At 38.0% G+C, this 22,753-nt stretch overlaps 1 protein-coding gene and 1 long non-coding RNA gene across 2 annotated transcripts in view; one reads left to right on the top strand and one right to left on the bottom strand.

Annotated features, from left to right (window-relative positions):
* The window catches only part of LOC310741419, a 355,923-nt gene that overhangs the window by 63,974 nt on the left and 269,196 nt on the right, over nt 1–22,753 (top strand). The gene's annotated exons all lie outside the window — the stretch shown is intronic.
* ovca2 (OVCA2 serine hydrolase domain containing) lies at nt 1,774–19,800 on the bottom strand. Its single transcript, XM_083569199.1, is given in 3 exon segments — nt 1,774–5,534; nt 5,538–5,632; nt 19,434–19,800. Coding segments are annotated over 3 exon segments (672 nt in total). The 5' UTR covers nt 19,594–19,800; the 3' UTR covers nt 1,774–5,117.

The raw sequence follows: 22,753 nt of genomic DNA, 5'->3' as shown, positions 1-22,753 counted from the left end.
AAGTTAATTTTTTTAATGAAGTAACGAGTAACTATAACTAGTTATTATTTTTTAGTAACTAGCACAGGTTCTCAAGAAAAAGGTTTTAGGAAAGGATGACCAACAGCTACATATGCTGAAAAGGATCAGTTTATTAGAATAACAAGCCTCAAAAACTGCTAAATGTTTCTCAGAGTTCAATGGGCAAACATATTTAAAAATCCACTGTTAAATAAACAGGTTAACAACTGGTATTAACACACAAATTTGTCTTCACATGATTTTACCTACACACCGCAGGTACAACCCCAATTCCAAAAAGTTATCTAAAATATAAATAAAAACAGAATGTAACTATTTGACAATCTCGTAAACCCATATTTTATGCACAATAGAACAGAGAAAGCATATCAAATATTTAAACTGAAGAAATGTACAATTTCAAGGGAAAAAAAGGGCATCAACAGTCTGGAAAGTCTAAATGTTATTAAAATTAAACAATTGTTGAAACATTTTGCAACTAATTAAATTAATTGACAAAAGGTCAGTAAGATGATTGGGTATAAACAGTGTATCTTAGAAAGGCAGAGTCTCTAAGAAGTAAAGATGGGCAGATTATCACCAATATGTGAAATACTGTGTCTGCAAATTGTGGAACAATTTCAAAATTATGTTCCTTAACATGAACAAAACACATTTGCTATGTCATTATCATGCAAAGAAGGCGGCATGTGTAAAAATAATCAATAAATGCCATCATCCTCATGGGCCAATGTATTTCTACTTAAGTAAGTTGTTCTTTGGTTTAGCAAATCAAAATGTTATTTTTGGAAACCATGGATACCACTCCTAAAAAAGGAGAAAGGTATATCTGGCTTGTTATCAGTGCTGAGTTCAAAAAGCTGGGAGTGCATGTGGAATGGGCAGTTTGCACATTTGGGAATGCTCCATCAAAGCTGAACTGTATTTACAAGTTTTAGAAAATGTCTTTTACAGGAAAGGCTTTGCATATTTGAGCAAGACCATGTTAACTGCATGCTGCAGCTATTACAAAAGCATGACTTCGAAGCTGAAGAGTCCGGGTGCTGAACTGGCCTGCCTGCAGTCTAGACCTTTCAACATTTGAAAACAATTTGGTGCATCATAAAATGAAAAACATAACAAAGGACACCCAGAACAGAGCTAGAATTCTGTATAAGACAAATATGGGACAACATTCTTCAACCAAAACTTCAGCAACTGGTGTATAGGGAGAGAAAATGTGATGCTACACAGCAGTAAACATGGCCCTGTCCCAACTTTTATGAGACCTGTTGCAGCCATTAAATTATAAATGACCCTCAAAAATTATCATCAAATCAAAATATTCTCAGTTTTAACTGTTTTTTTTTTTTATTGCTATATGTTTATATACGTATATACGTGTAATATATAAATATATATATATATATATATATATATATATATATATATATATATATATATACATACACACACACGTGTATATATATATATATATATATATATATATATATATATATATATATATATATATATATTTATATACATACACACACACGTATATATATATATATATATATATATATATATATATATATATATATATATATATATATATATATATATATATATATATATATGTTTATATACGTGTATATATATATATATATATATATATATATATATATATATATATATATATATATATCCGTATATAAACATATAGCAATAAAAAAAACAGTTAAAACTGTTTGTTTATATATATATATATCATATCATTGTGAATAGCATATTTACTTATACAGTGTCCCAACTTTTTTGGAACCAGGGTTGTAAAATCATCTTTACTTTTTTTTTTTTGTTTTAATGTCTAATATTCATTTAGAATTTTTAGCAGCTTCATCTGAAATTGAGATGCTTTCTTTAAGACACTCATCCTGAATGGCTGTGCTGTGTATACCCTTTGTCTTGTGGTGCAGAAGGCTCATCTAAAGCAGGGGTCACCAACCTTTTTGACACCGAGAGCTACTTCTTGGGTACCGACTAATGTGAAGGGCTACAAGTTTGATACACAATTCTGAAATAACAAATTTGCTCAATTTACCTTTAATTATATGTTATTATTAATAATTAATTATATTTATCTATGTCAGGGGTGTCAAACTCAATTGCACGGGGGGCCAAAACTCAAAGCACACTTTAAGTCGCTGGCCAAACACGATAAACATTTATTGAACACACTAAAACAATGTTTTTTGAACATAAGTATGAATAAAAACAGACAGGAATATTATTCCAGAATAAATAAACTTAAACTTTGAATATTTTGCTCTCCATAAAAATGTATCCTGTTAAACACCAGATGTCTCACAGCTTTACCATGCAGCTCTTCAGAAACTCTCCCTCAGTAAATAACCGGCTGATGTGGCTCTGATTTCTCCTCTATTTTATCACCAGCTTCACTTTGTGATTTTGCTCTGGTGAAAAACATCTGCTGAAATGTCAGATTCTTCTTTAACTCTTCTACTTTCTGGATATTCTGCTCTGCATTCAGGTTTTTCAGCTTTTCCTGATCGTAGTTCCATCTTAGATTCAATTCCTTAATTACAGCCACATTCGCTCCACTAATAAGACACACCTGTTTACCGGCAGTGTCAGTAAACATATACTCAGAATCCCATCGGTTTTAAAAAGCTCTGTTTTCAGAATAAACTTTTCTCTTGGCCATTGTAAGGGGCTTCACAATAACTGTACAATAGGGTTAAATACATCAACAGAAGCTCGACTTGATTGACGCTGGAATGTTCCCAGGTAGTCTAGCGTTCGGTAAGGCAGCTGAAGCACTGCATTATGCGATCTGTAGTTTGTGTTATCAGCGCTTCATATCGCCAGGCTATTAATAACAATAATAATAAATCTATATAAAATCATCTCGCGGGCCGGATATAATTGTACGTCGGGCCGGATTTGACACTGAGTTTGACACCCCTGATCTATGTGAAGACACTGATCATGTTAATGATTTCTCACAGTAATTATCAACAATGATTTAACAAGGTAGGAAACAGATATTTTTAGAAAAGACTCGCGGGTGACTCCTTGCGGTCCTTGCGTGCACCACGTTGGTGACCACTGATCTAGAGGATACAGAAAAGACAGAGGAGCAGAAAAAATATATGTTAAGTGGACTAGCTTAAGTATCAACAACAATACTATTTCTTTACCTGATGTTAATCACCCTCTTTTTTTTACTGCTTTCCATTTGAGGACTGACTGCCCTAAAATAACATTTCTTCTTGAGTTTCTTTTAGAAACAGCTACACAAATTTCTCAGCTTAATTACTTTAACATTACATTTTTCATGTATAAATGCATATGAAAACATTTTAAATACATTTCAAAAAGTTAGTTTCAGTGTGTTAATCATTTATAAATTATGTCATGATATTGTGACTTTGTGACTACATCTGCAGGTCTTCTACATCTGTGGGCTGATTAAGAGGTTGTAAGCAGTTTTATCACTGTAGTCCACAGTTCACAATACGTAAGTGCCACCTCAGTCAGAACAACAGTCAGTCTTTTCTAAAAGTTGATTTTAGGTTCTTAAATAAAGTTCATAGTTTTTACAATTTTGTTTTGTTTTGTTTTACACTTAAGTCTTTAAGTTTAAGCCCACTTTTAAGAATATGTCTGAAATGTTCTATACATATAGTCCAAGCAGTTTCCCGAATATTTAAACCATCCAATGTCACCAGTATCCAGTAATGATCACCCCTTACCTGAGATCACCCCTCCACATTCTGATATTTAAATGTGAACATTAACTGATGGAAGTACTTTTACTATAACCACAAGCAGCTAGTTGTAAGCTTTCTGATTACATAGTATTTTTGGATGGTCTTTCTGTCTTATCATATGCAACAGTGATAGACCTTGGTGTGATTATTTACTCCAAGTTTTCTTTGAAGTTCCTTTGTTACATTTAGGTTGGACTAAGGGAATGCCTTACTGTCAGAATGTTCTACTAAGTGCATAAATATGCTCCAATAAGACCAGAATTTTGTTATTACCAGATATAAAATATATGACCACATCACCCTCTGTTTTATAAACATTAAAATGGCTCCCAGTCAGGTCTCACATTGATTATAAAATAGTACTATTGATGTATAAAGCACTGAATGGTCTTGCAGTACCTGAACGAAAAATTGGTTGATTACGATCTACCAGTCTGCCAGTGTTCAGGACACAGACAGTCTCAGAATTTAATCCACATTCAAAACATATTTGTTGAGGCAAGCCTTATGTGAATAAGAATTTCTTAGGCTAAGATTTGGGGGATCATGTGTATATGTTTGTTTTTGTGAACTGGGAGGTTTGGATGCTGTCATCCCCCACTCACACAAGTTCACTCAATTCTGTTAACAGTTGTGTGGTGGGTTTTTATCCCTTCTAGTTATGCTATCATAGCTAGTTTTGCCAAAGTCCCCTCTTACACCCTGATCATATTGCAGTGTCCATAACAATTGTGTAACAATAAGGATACTTACTAATGTATGTTTCTCTCTTACCCTCTGTCTCTCTTTCTGTCAAGTTAAACATGCTCCTGAGATAACACTGATCCTGTCCCATTCTTCTTTCTGGACCTGCCTAATACATTTTGACACCCTTCCTTTGGAGGAAGTTTTCTTCAAATGGAGACCAATCGCTGCTCTGAGGATGTTTCCACATGTACACTCTAAATATCTATGAAGATGCTATTGAGGATAGATTTGGACTAAAATTAATGCAAAGAGTCTGGTAAAATGACTAAGCCTCAATTACAAGTCTCAAAAACAAGGTTTCAATTGGCATAAATAATTTTGCATTCAAGTGTGCCCATCAGTGAACAGATAACTTCAACAATGATGGAACTATAATGAAATAACATTTAGTGTGACCCAGATGAGGATGAGTTTAAGTCTGGTTCCTCTGAAGAATTCTTTATTATATTTGTAATCTATTTATTTCTCTAAGCTGCTTTGGGACAATGCCCATTGTTAAAAGTGCATTATAAATAAAATTTAATTGAATTACATTCATTAACGTTTTGGCTGTATTTTGCTGTGCTTGCCCTCCTACTGAAAACTCTTTAGGAACTCCTGGTAGATGTGTTTGTGTGCAGAGGCAGCAGGGACAAAATGGCCACCTTGGTGATTAAGCACATGGGCTCCTTGGAAAAGGGGCAGCAGGTCTTGACTCATCTGTTCTGGAATAACCTTATCATCCTGCCCATACACATGTAGTGAGGGCACCATGACATTCACACCCTTGTAAAGGTACTGGTGTTGAGCACAGGCACTGCGAAATCCAGCAACCAGGATGGCAAAGCGAAAGTTAAAGGTAGGTTCTAGTTTCTGCCCCTGCAGTGAACACAGCATGGCTACCAAAGCAGCACCTTGACTAAAGCCCAAGATGCCATCAAAGGGACCCAGGTTTTTTACTGCCATCCGCACAGCCTCCAGACTCTGCTCCAAACCAAGACTGCTCTCACACTACTGCCTGGCATCAAAGCTGCAATTCTGAGAATCAGAGAACCACCAGCCCCTCTGATCACCATCGACACCTGCAGGCTTCTCTTGCAGCTGGGATTCTGATAAAAGAAAAAAAATGTAAAGTATAAACTCCCAAATGAACATAACACTTACATAAGAGTAATTTCTTTCTTTTGCTCTTAATCCTTTACAGAAAATGTGTCTGGAAGGTTATCCCAGTAGGTTTTTTCATAAAATGGCATTTCAGACACATTTTCTGAGAGAGTTTCTCAGAGAAAAATTGCAAAGAGTTTGAAGTTATCATTTACAGTGCATAATATCATCCAAAGATTCAGAGAATCTGGAACAATCTCTGTGCATAAGGGTCAAGGCCGGAAAACCATACTGGATGCCCGTGATCTTCGGGCCCTTAAGACGGCACTGCATTACACACAGGAATGCTACTGTAATGGAAATCACAACATGGGCTCAAAAATACTTCCAGAAAACATTGTTGGTGAACACAATCCACCGTGCCATTCGCCGTTGCTGGCTAAAACTCTATAGGTAAAAAAAAAAGACATATCTAAACATGATCCAGAAGCGCAGGCGTTTTCTCTGAGCCAAGGCTCATTTAAAATGGACTTGGCAAAGTGGAAAACTGTTCTGTGGTCAGACGAATCAAAATTTGAAGTTGTTTTTGGAAAACTGAGACGCCATGTCATCCGGACTAAAGAGGATAAGGACAACCCAAGTTGTTATTAGCGCTCAGGTTAGAAGCCTGTATCTCTGATGGTATGGGGTTGCATGAGTGCATGTGGAATGGGCAGCTTATACATCTGAAGAGGCACCATCAATGCTGAAAGGTATATCCAAGTTCTAGAATAACATGTGCTCCCATCCAGACGTCGTCTCTTTCAGGGAAGACCTTGCATTTTTCAACATGACAATGACCACATACTGCATCAATTACAACATCATGGCTGCGTGGAAGAAGGATCCGGGTACTGAGATGGCCAGCCTGCAGTCCAGATCTTTCACTCATAGAAAACATTTGGCGCATTATAAAGAGGAAGGTGCGACAAAGAAGACCTAAGTCAGTTGAGCAACTAGAAGCTTGTATTATACAAGAATGGGACAACATTCCTATTACTAAACTTAAACAACTTGTCTCCTCAGTCCCCAGACGTTTGCAGACTGTTATAAAAAGAAAAGGGGCTGCCACACATGGTAAACATGGCCTTGTCCCAACTTTTTTTTAGATGTGTTGATGCCATGAAATTTAAAATCAACTTATTTTTCCCTTAAAATGATAAATATTCTCAGTTTAAACATTTGATATGTCATCTATGTTGTATTCTGAATAAAATATTCAAATTTTAAACTTTCACATCATTGCATTCTGTTATTGCATCGGGTTTGTGTATATATATATATATATATATATATATATATATATATATATATATATATATATATATATATATATATATATATATATATACAGTGGGTACGGAAAGTATTCAGACCCCCTTCAATTTTTCACTTTTTGTTATATTGCAGCCATTTGCTAAAATCATTTAAGTTCATTTCTTTTCCTCATGAATGTACACATAGCACCCCTTATATATATATATATATATATATATATATATATATATATATATATATATATATATATATATATATATATATATATATATATGCTGTTTGAGTATAGTTAAGGCATGTTGCCTGCATGCTGCTTGCTTATTTTACTATTTTATTTTATTAAAACAGCAATATTTTTTTCTAATCCCTAACCTAATCCTTATCTGCTCACTGGCCTTTATAACATGTTTTACATTTTGATCATTTAATGTATGCTAAACTTTATATATGATAAACTTTACTCTAAACCAGGGGTTTTCAACCGGTGGTCCGCGGCGGCATTGCATGTGGTCCGTACAGCCTACATAATTTCACTATTAAAATCACTTTTTTTCCATAATTTATTTTTCCAAACATTTCCAGAATATTTGCACATTAGTGGGAAAACTGAATTTAATGAAAATATCTAAAATATTCAAACTGACACAGGATAGGCTAGCTTTGCACCTATCAGGCCTATGCTTTGCTAACGTTGTGTTTTGCGTCATATACGTACACATTCATCTTGCGCGCGAAATAGACCAGCATCAGGGCAAGGCTAGAACCAGAGAATGATATGAGGCTGTCACTATGTACCACTATATCACCACGAATAGACAGACTGTGTGGAAGTCACCACGCCCAGAAATCCCACTAACAGGTTTATTTTCTGATGCTGTATCTAAACAGTAGCCGACCAAGTAAGTCATTGTTCACTGTCTCCCTCCTTCCTTTCACAACTACAGTGGTACCTTGACCTACAAGTACATTAATGTACGAGTTTTCCGAGGTACGAGCGGTCACTCTGTAAATTTTTTTGCTTTGTTACGCTAACAAAAAATTCGAGGTACGAGCTCGAGACGCCGCTGCTAGATGGTGAAACGAAGCCAGAAAGCGAAGATGGTTAAGATAAGCAAAGAACAAAAAGTAAAAATTTTAAAGTTTAGGGATACGTAGTGTACAGGAGTGATAGTAAAAAACGAGTTTTCCCTCCGCCTCCGCTTATCGCCTCTACCCTCTCTCCACACACACACACCCCCCACCGGCGTTTTCGTTAGCTCAAGTCGTCTCATCTCCAAGAAAAATACACTAAATAAAACCTTATTATAAATTTACATACTCTTTCTATTATGTTTTTATACAAGATTTGTTATTTAGAAATGTATTTTCCAATTTATTACCATGAAACATAAAAACGGGGTGTCATTTTGAGGGTTGGAATGGATTAATGCCATTTTAAGTATTTTTAATATGGAAAACTGATTTGATGTGCGAGCAAATTGAGATACGAGCTCGTCCACGGAACAAATTAAACTCGTAGGTCAAGGTACCACTGTATTTCTTTGGGGAGTTTATCACACAGGTGAGGCGCGTTTTTTTGTTTCCGTTTGGAAATTTCATTGGTCTAATGTTTTGGGGTTCAGTTTTTTGGCTTGAAGTTTGTGAAACCGGAAAAAAACGAGGGAAAATCCATAAATTAGCCGCTTCGTTGTTTAAGCCGCCGGGTTCAAAACGTGGGCAAAAAGTAGCGGCTAATAGTCCGAAAAATATGGTACAGTGAGAAAAATAAGTATTTTAACACCCTGCTATTTTGCTAGATCTCCCACTTAGAAATCATGGAGGGGTCTGAAATTGTCATCGTAGATGCATGTCCATTGTGAGAGACATAATCTAAAAAAAAAAAATCCAGAAATCACAATGTATGATTTTTTAACTATTTATTTGTATGATACAGCTGCAAATAAGTATTTGAACACCTGAGAAAGTCAATGTTAATATTTGGTACAGTAGCCTTTGTTTGCAATTACAGAGGTCAAACGTTTCCTGTAGTTTTTCACCAGGTTTGCACACACTGCAGGAGGGATTTTGGCCCACTCCTCCACACAGATCTTCTCTAGATCAGTCAGGTTTCTGGACTGTTGCTGAGAAACACGGAGTTTGAGCTCCCTCCAAAGATTCTCTATTGGGTTTAGGTCTGGAGACTGGCTAGGCCACGCCAGAACCTTGATATGCTTCTTACAGAGCCACTCCTTGGTTATCCTGGCTGTGTGCTTCGGGTCATTGTCATGTTGGAAGACCCAGCCTCGACCCATCTTTAATGCTCTAACTGAGGGAAGGAGGTTGTTCCCAAAAATCTCGCAATACATGGCCCTGGTCATCCTCTCCTTAATACAGTGCAGTCGCGCTGTCCCCCCCCAAAGCATGACGCTACCACCCCCATGCTTCACAGTAGGGATGGTGTTCTTGGGATGGTACTCATCATTCTTCTTCCTCCAAACACATTTTTTGGAATTATGACCCAAAAGTTCTATTTTGGTCTCATCTGACCACATGACTTTCTCCCATGACTCCTCTGGATCATCCAAATGGTAATTTGGCAAACTTAAGATGTGCCTGGACATGTGCTGGTTTAAGCAGGGGAACCTTCCGTGCCATGCATGATTTCAAACCATGACGTCTTAGTGTATTACCAACAGTAACCTTGGAAATGGTGGTCCCAGCTCTTTTCAGGTCATTGACCAGCTCCTCCCGTGTAGTTCTGGGCTGATTTCTCACCTTCCTTAGGATCATTGAGACCCCACGAGGTGAGATCTTGCATGGAGCCCCAGTCCGAGGGCGATTGACAGTCATGTTTAGCTTCTTCCATTTTCTAATGATTGCTCCAACAGTGGACCTTTTTTCACCAAGCTGCTTGGCAATTTCCCCGTAGCCCTTTCCAGCCTTGTGGAGGTGTACAATTTTGTCTCTAGTGTCTTTGGACAGCTCTTTGGTCTTGGCCATGTTAGTATTTGGATTCTTACTGATTGTATGGGGTGGACAGGTGTCTTTATGCAGCTAACGACCTCAAACAGGTGCATCTAATTTAGGATAATAAATGTAGTGGAGGTGGACATTTTAAAGGCAGACTAACAGGTCGTTGAGGGTCAGAATTCTAGCTGATAGACAGGTGTTCAAATACTTATTTGCAGCTGTATCATACAAATAATTTCAGACCCCTCCATGATTTCTAAGTGGGAGAACTTGCAAAACAGCAGGGTGTTCAAATACTTATTTTTCTCACTGTATATAATACTAGATTCTACTACTGAATCTGGCCTAAACGAATTTACATTGAGTAACTTTATGCACCCTATTATGCAAGATGAGTTAAGAGTTCATGCAGTCTCTCTGTTTTCTCGACATAGCCAAATGTTTTTAACTACATAGGCAGCAGATGTGTATCAATTTCTTTGTCTGACATTTTCTAATATGTTCTATATATGACTTCTGACTAAATTTTGCACAGTGCATGATGCACCTGCACTCACCAACCCTATTAAACCAGACATTTTAATTATTATTGCTGTTACTATTATTTTATAAACCAAACTAGCTAAATTTCTCTACAGAAGCACCACTAAGAAACCAGAAATTAGCTAGGCTTATAAGGCCACCAGCAGCACAGGTCAGGTGTATACCAGGAGCCAGGAGTCCAGACACAGCAGGTCAGCTTAGGTTTTCAGGAAAGCATACTTTCTCTAAGATAGTTTTTCACATAGAAGCCAATGATATACACCTTCGACCGTCAAAGGTTACTAACATCCGATGCCGTAATATGCTCGTAATATACACCAGCCCTGTCTAAATGGAAGAGGTGCCGATACTTATAATAATAATGTCATATTAATGTAATAATAGTGCCACAAAAAAAAAAATAGTTTTCTCCTATTCAAGAGTGCTATTCCATTAGCACTGGTTATGTACCTAAACTGGCAGTTTTCAACCCGTTAAATAAAAAACCTGTACTTGACCCCTGTCAGCTGTCCAAATATAGGCCAATATCAACACTCCCCTTTACCTCAAAGATTCCAGAAACGGTTGTAGCACAGCAGTTATGCTCAGTTTACTGCCCTCCCTCTCATCCACACACATGTACTCTTACTTCTACTGACTTTCATTCCCCTTCTCTCCAGGGCGTTCCTCCACCGCTCCAGGCTCTTCTCCACCTGCTCCCTACTCTCACCTCAAATAACCATCATCCGCAAACATCATAGTCCACGGAGTCTGACCTCGTCCCTCCATCACCACTGCAAACAGGAAAGGGCTCAGAGCCGATACTTGATGAAATCCAACCTCCACCTTGATCCTGTCTGTCATTCCTACTGCACACTTCACTGCTGTCACACTGTCCTCATACAGGTCCTACACCACCCTCACATACTTCTCCACAGCACCTGACTTCCTCTTACAATACCACAGCTCCTCTCTCCGCACCCTGTCATATGCTTTCTCTAAATCCACAAACACACAAAACTCTTTCTGACCTTCTCTGTACTTCTCTATCAACATTCTCAAAGCAATTATTGAATTTGTAGTGCTCTTTCTCTGCATGAAACCATACTGTGGATAGGATTAGGAAGGAGAAAGTGAGAGCAGCATAAGTCAGTGAAAAGTCGGTTAGACCAGATGAGAGGAGTGACTGACTTATGCTGCTCTCACTTCCTGCTTCCTAATCCTATCCATTTCCTGTTTTACCATCTCCACATCATTTAATCTTCTCTCTCTCATTTTCCTCAGTCAACAGCTCCTTAAAATGCTCCCTCCACCTTTTCAACATACGCTCCTCACTAGTTAACACATTTCCATCACCATTCTTTATTGCTCTAACTTGCAGCATATCCTTCCCTTTGGCCAATCGGTATAAATTATATTCCCCTTCCTTAGTGTCCAACTTCACCTTCTACTTCACCTACAAAACCATCCTACAGACCACCATCCGATGCTGTCTAGCTACACTGTCCCCTGCCAACACCTAACAGTCTCCAATTTCCTTCAGGTTGCATCTCTACATAGAACATAGTCCACCTGTGTGCACCTTCCTCCACTCTTATACGTCACGCTCTTCCTTCTTCTTAAAATACGTATTCACCACTGCCATTTTTATCCTTTTAGCAAAATCTACCACCATCTGCCCTTCTGCATTCCTCTCCTTAAGACCATACCTACTCATCACCTTTGTTTCCTTCACCTACATGCCCATTAAAGTCTTCCCCAGTCACTAATCTTTCTTTCCTAGGTACACCTTCTATCACTTTAACTAATTCAGTTTTCAGAATTTATATTTCTCCTCCATCTCACAGCCCACTTGTGGAGCATAAGCACTGATGACATTTATCATCACTCCTTCAACTTCCAGCTTAACGTTGATCTCTCTATCAGAAACTCTCTTCACCTCCACTACACTCTTACTTTACTCTTCCTTCAGAATTACCCCTACACTATTTCTTTTTTAATCCACACCATGGTAAAACAGTTTAAAGCTACTTGGTCTCCTGAACACACAACATATCTGCCTTTCTCCTCTCCATCATATCAGCTAACTCTTCCCCTTTAACATTCATGGTACCAGCATTTAAAATACCAACTCTAACCTACACTCTCCTCCACTTCTTTTCCTGCTGTCTCTGTATAAGTTTTTCTCCTCTCCTTCTCCTCCTTCAGCCAAAAGTAGCCCAATTTCCACCGTTACCCTGTGGCGGTCGTTGGTAACCTGGGGCTCGATTGAGCCGGTATGAAATTCAAATTCGTGATTCACATGTTTGATTTGGCACATGTTTTACGCAGGATGACCTTCCTAACACAACTCTCCCCATTTATACAGGTTTGGGACCGGTGCTAAGAGTGCATTGGCTTGTGCAACCCTAATGGCTGTGAACATTGGCTTTCCTCTGACTGCCTAAAGGTAATTATTGAGATTTCTCTCATCACAGCAAAGTATATTGAGGTTTCTGATTAAGTATTGTCAATACATTCCTGACTGTTACCACCATGACAAGCTACTCAGACAAAGCAGTCTCAAGCATCAATCTCACACCATTAAATATTATAAATAGACTTTTTGTTTCCTTAAGCAGTCTTTCAATCTTTAAGCTCTGCTTTATCTCTAGCTCTGGCAGACTATGAGTAGACCTTTCATCTTTACATCTCTTAAAATGATAGCATGACAGAGCGAGTCCAAGCCCAAGAGCATGTCCAGTAGCATATTTGCCTATGTCTCTTGATACTGCAGTATATCCACGTTTCTGGTCGGAAACTCCCCGTCCTCATCACTAATGCTGAAAAAGTATTTCTCTCACATCCCCTCATATGTCAAGCAGTAAATCAATTGGTTGCCATTTTAAACAATATTCAGACAATATTAAACAATATTCACAACATACGACAGCTCAGGCTGAACACTCTTTGTTCTTTTTAGTTTCTGCTCTTTATACTACACAAGGTATATTCTATACCATTTACATCTGTGCAGGGATTTGAACTTGTTGCTCTTACCCGAGGATGCCATCTTTTTAAGGACCAAACAGTAACAATATATGCTTTTTCTGTAGCTAGTGATTTAAAATATGGCATACACATGGCTTTAAAGCAGCCAGTGTAATCTCTAATCTCACAATTTTTAGGTTTCTCTTCTTCCCAATTGTTTAGCCATTGTTAAGGTTAAAGATATATAAAATGTGCATATCTAAGTATTGATTAAAAGTTTTACATTCCTCATCATCTTCAAAGTTTAGGTAGTGTAGAACAAAAGAACCATACCATTAAGGATTGACTAAACAAAACTATGCTGGAAACAGGTTAAACCTTTTACCAGCCATGCTTTGTGAAATTGGAATAACTCCAAACCCTAAAACACAGTCTCTTTGAGACAAATTACCTCTGAGAATTTGGAGGGCAGACCATTTCCTCCCCCATGGTCTAAAGGTAATCCTGTTGTTTCCTTTACAGAAGATCTGCATGAGATTGTCATCAATTACACACAAGCTTTACTTAAAAAATGTAAGTGGTCATGGTAATGTTACTGCTTTACACCGTATTTCTACAGAAAAAAACAACCAATCCATTTTTTCCAGTTGAAGCTGTGCTGTTAAAAAGTGGGGGTGTTAAAAAAAAAAAAAAAATACACGCAATATTGTGTTTCGGCGATAGTGTATCAATTGTCAAAAACGCAATATTGATATTTGAAAAAATAAAAAATAAATAAATATTACACTAGATTCAAGGTTTTGTTTTGAGTTATATCAAGACCACTGGATAGATAGCACTCTTCTTATCTCTGAACTTAAACAGTGACAGGAAGTGCTAGAATAAGGGCACACCACTAATATCATTAATATCCACCTGTTTTCTGAGGGTGCTGCTGTAAAAACAATTATGGGTATAACTTCAGCTGTAGGACAACATGCACTGTGTGGGGTTACACTTATAACCAGATGAAGCTTAATTTTGCAGGCCTCACTTGCCTCATTTAAGGTCCGTGTTCATGACTCCACCATAAGAAAGAGACTGGGCAAAAAAGGTCTGCATGGCAGAGTTCCAAGACGAAAACCGCTGCTAAGCAAAAAGAACATAAAGGCTCATCTCAGTTTTGCCAGAAAACATCTTCATGGTCTTCAAGTCTTTTTTGGGAAAATACTCTGTGGACTGACGAGACAAAATTTGAACTTTTTGGAAGGTGTTTGTCCCATTACGTCTGGCATAAAAGTAACACCACATTTCAGAAAAAGAACATCATACCAACAGTAAAATATGATGGTGTAAGTGTGATGGTCTGGGGCTGTTTTGCTGCTTCAGGACCCGGAAGACTTGCTGTGATAAATGGAACCATGAATTTAGCTGTTTACCAAAAAAACCTGAAGGAGAATGTCCAAACATCTGTTCATGACCTTAAGCTGAAGGGAAATTGGGTTCTGCAGCAGGACAATGCTCCAAAACACACCAGCAAGTCCACCTCTAAATGGCTGAAGAAAAACAAAATGAAGACTTTGGAGTGGTCAAAGTACCGACCTGAATCCTATTGAGATGCTGTGGCATGACCTTAAAAAGGCTGAATAACAAAAATTCTGCATAGATGAGTGAACCATAATTCTTTTCACAGCGGTGTAACAGACTCATTGCAAGTTATTGCAAATGCTTGATTGCAGTTGTTGCTGCCAAGGGTGGCCCAACCAATTATTAGGTTTAGGGGCAAACACTTTTTCACACAGGGCCATGTAGTTTTGGATTTTGTTTAGCCTCAACAATAAAAACCTTCATTAAAAAACTGCATGTTGTGTTCACTTGCGTTTTCTTTTACTTATATTTAAATTAGTTTGATGATCTGTAACATTAAAGTGTGACAAACATGCAAAAAAAATCACCACTGTATATATGGGGGACTGGACTTGCGAGAGTGCAGGACATGCCCGTCTTTTCTTGCTGACTGCATTCGATAGCATTTTAAAATAAAGAATAGTTTTTTTTTACTCTTTATTTTCTTACCTCTCGACAATTGTAGCGTTTAGATGTAAAACACTAGTTAGCGCTCAAATCATGCTTCTACTACTAGCCTACTACTAACGCTAATAATAATAATATAATAAATCATCAATAATCATAAATTCCACTTCATATTAGGTGTTTAACATGCAAATGGATCCAAAATGGATTTTTTTGTAACTCTTGAGAATCGGGTTGTGCAATCAGCTCTCTCATAGTGATGGATTTAATTAAAATGGTGTGAAAACACTAAATCTAAAAGTGGTTTTCGGATAATGATTATGCTTTTCCACACCAATGCCTTTTTTTTCTTTTTTTTTTTTTTATCAGGCCTGTTAGCTTGCATTTCTCTGTTCCATTCTCTTTTTATAGCATTTGTCTACTACAACAGTAACATCTGTTTTCAAACATGATTTTCTGCACCTTTACTACGTTCAAATGATTGTTTTTAAAGTTTGTATATTTAATCTATGCATACATCTATTAATTATACAAAATTAAATTAAATTATATATCCTAGATGCCATCTGCAAAATACAATAACAATGTTGATTTACACAAATTGCTGGGGTTTTTTTTGTTTTGTTATTTACAGGACGAAACATCCCAGCATGAGTGAATTTGTTCAAAGAAGAAATCCCCCATGCAATTGATGCCACTGAGATGTGATATGGTATGGGTAGGTTTAAAGGGCTAAGGTTAGCAGTGTAATTTCAGATGTTATTTATGTAAATGCAGATGCTGGGTTGTGGACTTTTAACCAGAGGAGAAAACACGCTGGATGTTGTTTACACAAACATCCTAGGTGCATACCAGGTGAAGCCTCTCAGCCTCAGTGGATTTACATTAATCCACTGCATTAATCCACTACACAGCATTAATAACATTATATATAACAGCATGTCTCAAGATGTTTTGTTGTTTTCCAATTTATGTTGTCTGAGTCAATCATTTTTAATCCATGTTTTTGAAGTGGTATATATTCTTTGTTCTCTGAATAAACTTCGACAAGAAAGACACCGCTATCTGACACCTGTGTTTTTTCTGTCCCTGAGCTACGCTCCCTGGTGCGCATTGAGTGGTAAGAATAGTGCAAAGGCCCTTCTTTTATATCCAGCATTGTAGAAAATTGTGAAATTCAAAAGATTCTAACAATTTCTGTAACAAATATATATATATATATATATACACACACACACACACACACACACACACAGACACACACACACAGAGGCCACTTTATTAGGTTTACACCTTACTAGTACCGGATTGGACCGCCTTTGCCTTCAGAACTGCCTTAATCCTTCGTGGCATAGATTCAACAAGGTACTGGAAACATTCCTCAGAGATTTTGGTCCATATTGACATGATAGCATCACGCAGTTGCTGCAGATTTGTCGGCTGCACATCCATTATGCGAATCTCCTGTTCCACCACATCCCAAAGGTGCTCAATTGGACTAAGATCTGGTGACTGTAAAGGGCATTTGAGTACAGTGAACTCATTGTCATGTTCAAGAAACCAGTCTGAGATGATTCGCGCTTTATGACATGGCACGTTATCCTGCTGGAAGTAGCCATCAGAAGATGGGTACACTGTGGTCATAAAGGGATGGACATGGTCAGCAACAATACTCAGGTAGGCTGTGGCGTTGACACGATGCTCAATTGGTACTAATGGGCCCAAAGTGTGCCAAGAAAATATCCCCCACACCATTACACCACCAACACCAGCCTGAACCGTTGATACAAGGCAGGATGGATCACTGCTTTCATGTTGTTGACGCCAAATTCTGACTTTACCATCCGACTGTCGACTGTCTCATCAGACCAGGCAACGTTTTTCCAATCTTCTATTGTCCAATTTTGGTGAGCCTGTGCGAACTGTAGCCTCAGTTTCCTGTTCTTAGCTGTCAGGAGTGGCACCCGGTGTGGTCTTCTGCTGCTGTAGCCCATCCGCCTCAAGGTTCGACATGTTGTGCATTCAGAGAGGTATGCCTTCTGCATACCTCGGTTGTAACTAGTGGTTATTTGAGTCACTGCTGCCTTTCTATCAGCTCGAACCAGTCTGGCCATTCTCCTCTGACCTCTGGCATCAACAAGGCATTTGCGCCCACAGAACTGCCACTCACTGGATATTTTCTCTTTTTCGGACCATTCTCTGTAAACCCTAGAGATGGCTGTGCATGAAAATCCTAGTAGATAAGCAGTTTCTGAAATACTCAGAAACTGTATACCATGCTACCAGAACACCTTTTCCACAAATTAACTAAGGCATTAAAAAAAAAAAACATTATTTTACAGAAAACACACTGATCAAAATTAGAAAACACTTTCAGATACCTCCCAGTTATTGGTGTTAATCTGGTACCTGGTGCTAATTTCCTTGATTAACTGTCAACCCCTATTTAACTGGCAGCCTAACTTCCCGTTTCACTGACTCTGCAAGATGGTGGGCCGTTCTAAAGTGACTGAAAGCCTCCGGCAGCAGGTTGTCCAGAAGAAGGCCAAAGGGATGACCCTATCAGCCATAGCAAGACAAGTTGGTCGTTCCAAATCTGTGATTTCAAGAATATTGAATCTTTACAACATCACAAACTCATTCAAGTCCACCAAGAAGGCTGGTCGTCCACGGAAGACAAATACAAGAGAGGACAGGATACTGCGGAGGATCTCAATGGGCAATCGTTTCCACACTGCAGCTGGAATTGCTCACCAGTTCAGCGCTTAACAGGGTAAGGATCTGTCTCGTCATACAGTGTCTCGACGTTTAAGAGCATTTGGACTGAAAGCCCACTCTGCAGTGACCAAACCTCTCATTAGCAGAAATAATCAAAAGGCTAGACTAAGCATGTTGTGTGGACAGAGGAGAACTGGTCCAAAGTTCACTTCAGTGATGAAAGCAAGTTTCATTTTTTTGGGTCCGATGTGAAACATTATGTTCGGCGACAAACTGGAGAAAGACTGAACCCAAAGTGTGTAAAGAAGTCAGTGAAAAGTGGAGGAGGAAGTGTCATGGTTTGGGGCATGTTTTCTGCAGCAGGAGTTGGGCCTCTTATACAGCTACATGGCAGAGTGAATGCAAATGTTTATCAGAACCTTCTTCAACAACATATGGTTCCTTCCCTGCGTTCATCACCCAATCAGCCCGCAGTGTTCATGCAGGACAATGCTCCATGTCACACAGCAAAACGGGTAAAGCAGTTCCTTGAAACTGAAAACATTGAAATAATGACATGGCCTGCCAAGAGTCCTGATCTCAACCCAATAGAGAACCTCTGGAAAATCCTTGGCGACAAAGTTATGGCCAAGAAGCCCACTTCAGTCACCGAACTGTGGAGGAGACTGGAAGAAGAATGGACCAAAATCACATCAGAGCAGTGTGAGAGACTAGTGCTGTCCTGTGGCCGCAGATGTGCTGAAGTCATTCAGAGCAGAGGCCTGAACACTTCCTACTAATTGCTGACTGTTGTAACCTTCAGAAAATTTTGTTTAATCTTTTTCCATGCTACAGTCATTGTTGTTTTCTAATTTTGATCAGTGTGTTTTCTGCAAAATAATGTTTTTTTTTTTAAATGCCTTAGTTAATTTGTGGAAAAGGTGTTCTGGTAGTATGGTATAGACAGGACAAAAACTGTTGAGCAGTGAAGATGACATTATTTCAGAATTGTTCAATTGTTTATAAATTGTTCTCTAATTTTGATCGCCAGTGTACATGTATATACCAGAGAGCAGCCATTACAGGCGAAGGTAATAGTAGTATAACAAAAACATTTTGTGAAATTAGGACCGCCTACCAATATTAACATACCAACTCAGAAATAAACAAAGGAAGAAATGTACAAATACAGAAATAATTGCAGAAAAACCTAAAATAAACAATAAAATAAATATGGCTTCATTTTATATCCATTTGTCTTATATACACAAAAGCAAAATTATGAAAATTGTGTCACTGTCCAGATGCTTATGGACCTGGCTGTGTACGCACACTTACCGTTACTAGTCGAAACTTTGTGTGGAGCATCAATATACACCAATTCAACCTGTTTTTTCAATTGTTTTCGCAAAGCTCCAGTTTTCTTTTGGTAAGAGGTACTGTTTTGCCGATAGCCGTGAATACATAGGATCCGTAGCGAACAATTAGCGTTGGACATGATTTATTAAATTGTAAAAAATAAAATAAATACAGTCTAACGAATAGTTCTGCTTACTTGTGATCTATAGTTATAATCCTAAATATAAAATCTTTAATATATGTATTAACTCAAGTGGATTACAGAAACCTGTTTTAACATTTTTTTTGCGTGTACGTCTGATTAACAAAGCCGTGTAGAAACGATATGAATACGAAGTTCCGCTTGTAGTTTTAGCCTTGACTTAGGCCTACTATTTTCCCGAAGCAGGTAATTCAGAGGTCCTTAAATTATTTTTTTTGTGAGGGCCAAATAATATTTTTCTTTCTGTAACGGAAAATTACATGGGCAGGAGTGACTACCAGTATTATTGTGGAGATGTTATTATGATTTTTATGTATTTAATTATGCCTTCTAATGCTAGATTAGTTTATTATTTTGTTATTCACCATACAGACAAATGAGCATTACTTCAAACGTAGTCAACAAGCCTAAATGATCATAATACTGAATATTAGTCGAGGAAAAAAGCAAATCAATGGGTAAATAGATTTGTAGTAAAATAGTTGAAATAAGTTGGGGGACTTTTTTTATCGTATGATTATCAAACAACAACAACAAAAAAATATTGAAGTTTCCTGTGGCAGGCAAACGTAGCAGTGTATATGCATTATGATACATTTGGACACTGCCAGAATTCACGCATTTACTGCCTTGAGAGAGATGCCTTTCTCTCGACAGCATTCAGTTGTCTCAATGTTAAAGCGCTTTTTTTTCTGTGTTTTTGGTATTTCAAAGCCCAGTCAGCTCGGCTTTTTATTAACGCTACCGGCACTAAAACCATCTCCGTGCCTCCCCTTGCAAATCCATGTGCCATATACATATATACTGTAAAGTTTACACATTACATCGTTTTGCTGAATTATATAGAAAAAAATTGGAAAAATAGGCTACAAATACTTTTTAAGTGCAGAAATAAGCGATCGAATGACATCTCTGAACGGATTAAATCACTTTTACATTCATTCCTATGGGGAAAATTAGTTTGAACATACGAGCAAATGGACACACGAGCAATTTTCAAGAACGAATTATGCTCGTACAACGGGGCTCCACTATATATATATATATATATATATATATATATATATATATATATATATATATATATATATATAAATATAAATAATGGAGCTTTTTATTATTGAGGGAAAACAAAATCCAAAACTACATGACCCTATGTGAAAAAGTGTTTGCCTCCTAAACCTTATAACTGGTTTGGCCACCAGGAGCAACAACTGCAATCAAGCATTTGTGATAATTGAACAATGAGTCTGTTACAGCGCTGTGGAGGAATTTTGGTCCACTCATCTATGCAGAATTGTTGTAATTCAGCCACATTGGAGGGTTTTCGAGCATGACCTGCCATTTTAAGAGCATGCCATAGCATCTCAATAGGATTCAGGTCAGGACTTTGACTGGGCCACTCCAAAGTCTTCTTTTTTATTTTATTATTTTTATTTTTTTTGCCATTCAGAGGTGGAAAGGTGGATTTGCTGGTGTGTTTTGGATCATTGTCCTGCTGCAGAACCCAAGTTTGCTTCAGCTTGAGGTAATGAACAGATGGCCGGACATTCTCCTTCAGGGTTTTTTGGTAAACAGCTGAATTCATGGTTCCATTTATCACAGCAAGTCTTCCAGGTCCTGAAGCAGCAAAACAGCCCCAGACCATCCCACTACCACCACCATATTTTACTGTTGGTATGATGTTCTTTTTCTGAAATGTGGTGTTACTTTTACGCCACACACCTTCTTAAAAGTTAAACTTTTGTCTCGTCAGTCCACAGAGTATTTTCCCAAAAAAAGACTTGGGGACCATGAAGATGTTTTCTGGCAAAACTGAGATGAGCCTTTATGTTCTTTTTGCTCAGCAGCGGATTCCGTCTTGGAACCATTTTTGCCCAGTCTCTTTCTTATGGTGGAGTCATGAACAATGACCTTAACTGAGGCAAGTGAGGCCTGCAGTTCTTTGGATGTTGTTGTGGTGTCTTTTGTGACCTCTTGAATGAGTCCTCAGGGGTAATTTTGGTCGGCTGGCCACTCCTGGGATGGTTCTCCACTGTTCCATGTTTTTGTAATTTGTGAATAATGGCTCTCACTGTGGCCCAATGTCTTTATAACCTTTTCCAGACTGATAGATCTCAATTACTTTCTTTCTTATTTGTTTGTTTCTTAATTTCTTTGGATCTCAGCATGATGTCTAGCTTTTGAGGATCTTTTGGTCTACTTCACTTTGTCAGGCAGGTCCTATTTAAGACTGATTGCGAATAGGTGTGGAAGTAATCAGGCCTGGGTGTGGCTAGAGAAATTGAACTTAGGTGTGATAAATCAGTTTTAAAAAGGGGGAAGGGGGGGGGTCCCTCTGCTGACCAGCTTAATGGAGATGCTGATTTAATTTTCCAGCAGGATTTGGCACCTGCCCACACTGCCAAACAAAACAGTTTCTTCAGTGGTACAAAATGTGTATGAGTTAATTAAATCTTACATTTGAAGCTGGCAAAGCCTCACTGAAACACTTTTCATGGCATCTTTTGACAATTTAGCATTAAATAAAATGTGGCCCATGGCTTGGTCTTCCTATTTTGATAATTTGGTAAAATCTGCCTTTATTAATGACCTAGCTACACATGCCTTGAGAAGCAAGAGACTCTTCTTTTCCACTCCTGATATTTTTTAAATACAAAAAACAGACGAACAGAACATCCTCATATATATATATTCTTCTTCTTCTTCTTCTTCTTCTTCCGGCTTCTCCAATTAGGGGTCGCCACAGCAGATCATCCGGCTCCATACCCCTCTGTCCTCTACATCTGCCTTTGTCAACCCAACTACCTGCATGCCTTTCATCACCACATCCATTTCTTTTAGCCTGCACTCCGGAAAGATGTTGTGCAGTTTTGTCGGTCTTGTCATGTTTGTCAGTGTACTGGGAAGCCAAATCAAGTTATTCCACCAGCTTCTCTTTACCCTATACAAGAAGCTCTAGCATTTTTGCTAGCTTTACAGTTTTTTGAGGTATATGTTGGTTCTGCAATTATTGTGTATACCGATCACAACCCTCTAGTCTTTTTGTCCCGTATGTACAATCAGAATCAAAGGCTCCTGAGATGGTCATTGTTAG

The sequence above is a fragment of the Silurus aristotelis genome (assembly GCF_946808225.1).
Source record: "Silurus aristotelis genome assembly, chromosome: 18".
In the NCBI taxonomy this organism is placed as follows: domain Eukaryota; kingdom Metazoa; phylum Chordata; class Actinopteri; order Siluriformes; family Siluridae; genus Silurus; species Silurus aristotelis.
This window is presented reverse-complemented; position numbering and strand designations above follow the sequence as displayed.